Genomic DNA, 4,187 nt, shown 5'->3' with positions numbered 1-4,187 from the left:
TTGTTTTATTTATATGTGTCCGACTTTATTTAAATATTGTAATATTTTGCAGGATTTTTGCTTTACTAAATGTGGTTTTTTTATTAAAAAGTACATCTTATCAACTAGTTGTTTTCCAAAAGAACTTTACATAAATTTGTATGTAAAAATAATGGTAAAACAATATTATTACACTTTACACATTTTTTTTGATTTTTAAACAATAAAATATGGTGTTCTTTTATAAATTTATATAAAAAACATTTGTTGAAATATTGTAATACATTATAATTTGTTAAGATACATACATATGTAAATAAACTTAACAAATTATTGTATAATGTAAGTTATTAATACGTAAATAAACAGTTGGCTGATTAAGATTTTGATAATGTAATTCATTAAGGTATAACATAATCAGCTCCTAAATAAGTAAAACTGTTTAAGGTCACATTTTTTACGTTAAATTATGGGTCAAATATAAATTTGTGTTTATAAAATTATAAGAATATAATTTTCAAGTTTTAAGTCAGTTTAAATGAAGTAATAAATCAATGGTAAATTTGCAATTTTTTAAAAAAAATGTTTGTCATACTAACAGCAACAATCCTTAATAAAATAGAGTTTACAAGTCAAATTATCAGAGCCAAAGTTTTGATAATTATGTCATAATGATCTTATAACTCTTATAAATGAAGTTTATACTGGATAATAAGAATTTGACAATTATTATGACAAAAATTTATCACATCCAGGCTCTCTGTTACTTTCATGTGAATTTTGAAAAAAACCTTTTGTTATAATTCTTAAAAACAAGAACAAATCGTTCATCCAAAATGGCTAAGATTTTTTTAATCAGTTTTTTTTTCGAATTTTGAAAAAAACATACAAAATCCATTGAATTTATATTCTAGTTTAAACTCTATGTTAAGTTCTTAAAATGTCTAATTTTTATAAAATTTGTTTATGTATGTATACAAGAAACATAAACTGTTTTTATAAAAATGTTTTGTTAAAAAAATGCATTTTAATATCTCCTACTACTATTGTTGTTGTTGTTATTGTTATAACTGTTATTATAACGATTATTTTGAGTCTGTTGCTGATAATTGCCATTATTTTGGTAATTTTGTCTTTGATAACCACCACCATTACCACCGCCGCCACCGCCATTATAGCCACCTCTACCACCACCACCTCCACCACCATAGTGGCCACGATTTCCTTGATTGTAGCCGCCGCCTCCTCTGTTGTTATTATTGTAGCTATAACCCTGTTGTTGGTAGTTATTCCTTTGTTGATATTGTTGATTACCACCACCCATTGAGTTGTTTAACATACGATGGCCACCTTGGGTAACATAGGCTTGAGGCATATTGTGATTGAATCCAATACGCGGCCTATAATTGGAATCCCTTGATTCGCCCGCCAATATATTTGGAGGATCAATGGCATTTTCTAAACGCACAGCTGGGAATATAAAGTCTTCGTCATATTGAGGATCACGATATCTCACCGTAATCACACAATTCTCGGTTATATCGTACAGGCCCATGATTGGAGATGGTAAAGTACCCTTTTTGGGTATATTTTCGTCAGCACCCAATATAACACCTCTCATACCCTCCATTTCTACAGGTATCTCTGGGGTTGTCTTAAAAGTCTTATTACTGTAATGTAAAGACAATGTCTTGTAGGCTTTGTTATCGCGACCGATATAAAGTCTGCAGTCACCCTGTTTATTTCGTTTGATCTCCTCTTCTGTTAGCATACCATAGTAGGGTGTTAATGCCTTAAATAGACGTTTTTCATCTACAAATGGCAACAAAGCAACACCTTGCCAGGCAAATTTCTTACCATTCAAATCAATCTTGAAATCTTCGGGATAGAAATCTATTATATCCGAGTGTGGATCGTGCATTAGCTTAGCCCAGGGCTGAGGAACATGAGAACTACTGGCAGCTGGAAATACACCCATCAATTGTTCCAATGGATTGAAGGGTTTAGAATTCTTTGGGAATTCCGTAGATAGACCGGCTATATTTACAAAGTCCGAGGCAAAGGGTGCATAATGATATGGGAAATACCAATCCCAAGAGGCGCATCCTTGATAGTAGTACTTAAGTACCCAACAAAGACCACGTACATATTGTAAGGCAACCGAATAACGAAAATCTAAATTATCCTTTCCAACATCGAATTTCGATTCGTAATAACGATCCTTAAAACCATCTTCCCAAAGGCGCACCTAAATGAATAGAATAAAAATTGAAAGATATATTTTTAGTTTAATACAATTGAAATAAGAAATAAAACAACTCAATTTATCGATAAATTTAGATATTTAAAAACTAAAATGTTCTACAGAAAATTAATCAAAAAATCAAAAGTAATTATCGATAAATTAATAAACATAATAATTTATGTAGGACTTTTAGCGATAAAATATGCACTAATGTTTAATACTTATGGATATTTCTATAGAAAATTCGAAAATTTATCGATAACTATATAAAAATACTCATAATTACCTCATCATTTTTGAATTCTTCCTCTTCATCATCGTCCAAATGAGCCTGAGCAGCCGAACGTTTATTGACAGTATTTTGCTGAACCGTTGACTGCGAAGAGGAGGAGGCATTCGATGCTTGTCTTAAATTAGCCGCCTGCTGTTTATAATTGTCGATTATAGGCAAGGGATTCGCACCACCTCTACCCAAGGGTGTCAATTTGAAAGAGCCAGACTGTTCCATTACCGAGGCATTATAGCCCTCTTCACGGCGACGTTTTGCCTTTTCACGTTGCTTAAATTGTTGCTCCTTGCGTTGGCGATCTTTGAAAATTTGATCCTCTACATTGCCCAAATCGGTCAAAATCAATTGGACTCTCTCCAAATTGACCTCACCGGAATTGGTCAAAAAGCCTCCGGTGCGATAAACACATTTCTTATACAACTCCACCAAACGATCGACGGCGCCTTCACGAATCTCCAATGAGGGTAAATGTGGTAAGAAATCGTTGCCCACAAAGAAACACATGAACACCCAATCGTCTAGGACACGCTCAAATTCGTATTTGAACGGCAAGTTGGGCATTTCTAAGGTTTTCTTTAAATACTCGCGCAATACACTGAGACGCACAAATATAAATCTAACTTCGGCTCCTATAGCTACATCGGGCTTAAAATTAGTCACATCATTGACACCGGCCGCATTTAGACCCATACATTTATCCATTTCATGGCCAAATTGACTGCACAATTCACAGGGTTTGGGTTTGTTGGGCAAAAACTCTTCACGTATAATTGTAAAGTTGGGTTCATGGGTGGCCAGACCCAACATAATTAAATCAGCATCGGCACCACACAAAACATGTTGGGTATTGGGATCATGGTCGGGTTGTGAACGTTGCTTTCTTATGTAATCCATGAGTTTGTGTTCACCCTCACCGGGTACATTGGCATCCGACAAAATCACCTTAATATCTTTCCAGCCTGGATTGTTGTTCAAACGTTCGTGTATGTAGTAGTGCAGACATTGACTTAAACGTTCCATGAACGGTGTGCCAGGAGTAATACAATTCGAATCAAAATGTTCGCCCTTTTCCTTTTCTGGCGGCAAAACACAACCCTTGGCTGCTAGTTCACTACGTATTCTCTCTATTTCCAAACGTTTTTCAACAGATTCCTTAGCAGCCCTAAATCTTCTTGAGCGCTGCTGATTCATTTTTGCTCTGGGCGCCACTCCATCTATAGCCATGTATAGTAACTTGCGCGGCCTCACAATATTCATCAATCTGTCTATGCACTCAAAGATGGCCACCATCATTTCGTCTTCATTTTTCGGCGCCGGTTTGTCTTCCGGATGGGTGCACGGATGTATAATACCGTTCATGTCCAGGTACAAGTTATCAAATTCCACACCATTCGGATTCGGTAAACTTCCATCTTCGTAAATATTTTTATTAGTTTCTTCGTCGACTTGTTTAGTTTCAACGCACTCTATTATGACGCTGGGATATTTGCGGCTAAGCCAGCGAAAGAATGCTGGTACTCCCATACTTTGAAATTTCCTTTTTATGGGATATTGACGACGACGAACAAATTAACAGTTTTTATAAACTGTTTTCTTTTTTATTAAACTAAAAACGTGTCTCAAATAAATTTTCTTTATTTTCCGATTGAGATTACAATACAAAAAAATATCAAT

At 34.7% G+C, this 4,187-nt stretch overlaps 1 protein-coding gene across 1 annotated transcript; it reads right to left on the bottom strand.

Moving 5' to 3' along the window:
• Rat1 (5'-3' exoribonuclease 2 Rat1) lies at positions 1-4,187 on the bottom strand. Its single transcript, XM_065499643.1, has 2 exons — positions 2,511-4,187; positions 1-2,227 (listed from the first exon to the last, which is right to left on the bottom strand). Exons 1-2 carry the CDS (start codon positions 4,035-4,037, stop codon positions 1,007-1,009), a joined length of 2,748 nt encoding a protein of 915 aa, XP_065355715.1. The 5' UTR covers positions 4,038-4,187; the 3' UTR covers positions 1-1,006.

This window comes from Calliphora vicina, chromosome 2 (assembly GCF_958450345.1).
Source record: "Calliphora vicina chromosome 2, idCalVici1.1, whole genome shotgun sequence".
Classification (NCBI taxonomy): domain Eukaryota; kingdom Metazoa; phylum Arthropoda; class Insecta; order Diptera; family Calliphoridae; genus Calliphora; species Calliphora vicina.
This window is presented reverse-complemented; position numbering and strand designations above follow the sequence as displayed.

Bases quoted from the DNA above. Each gene is read 5' to 3' on its own strand.
- Rat1 (XM_065499643.1), bottom strand. From the start codon at position 4,037: ATGGGAGTACCAGCATTCTTTCGCTGGCTTAGCCGCAAATATCCCAGC. The intron at 2,228-2,510 runs GTAATTATGAGT...CTATTCATTTAG, and splicing joins AAGAATTCAAAAATGATGAG to GTGCGCCTTTGGGAAGATGG.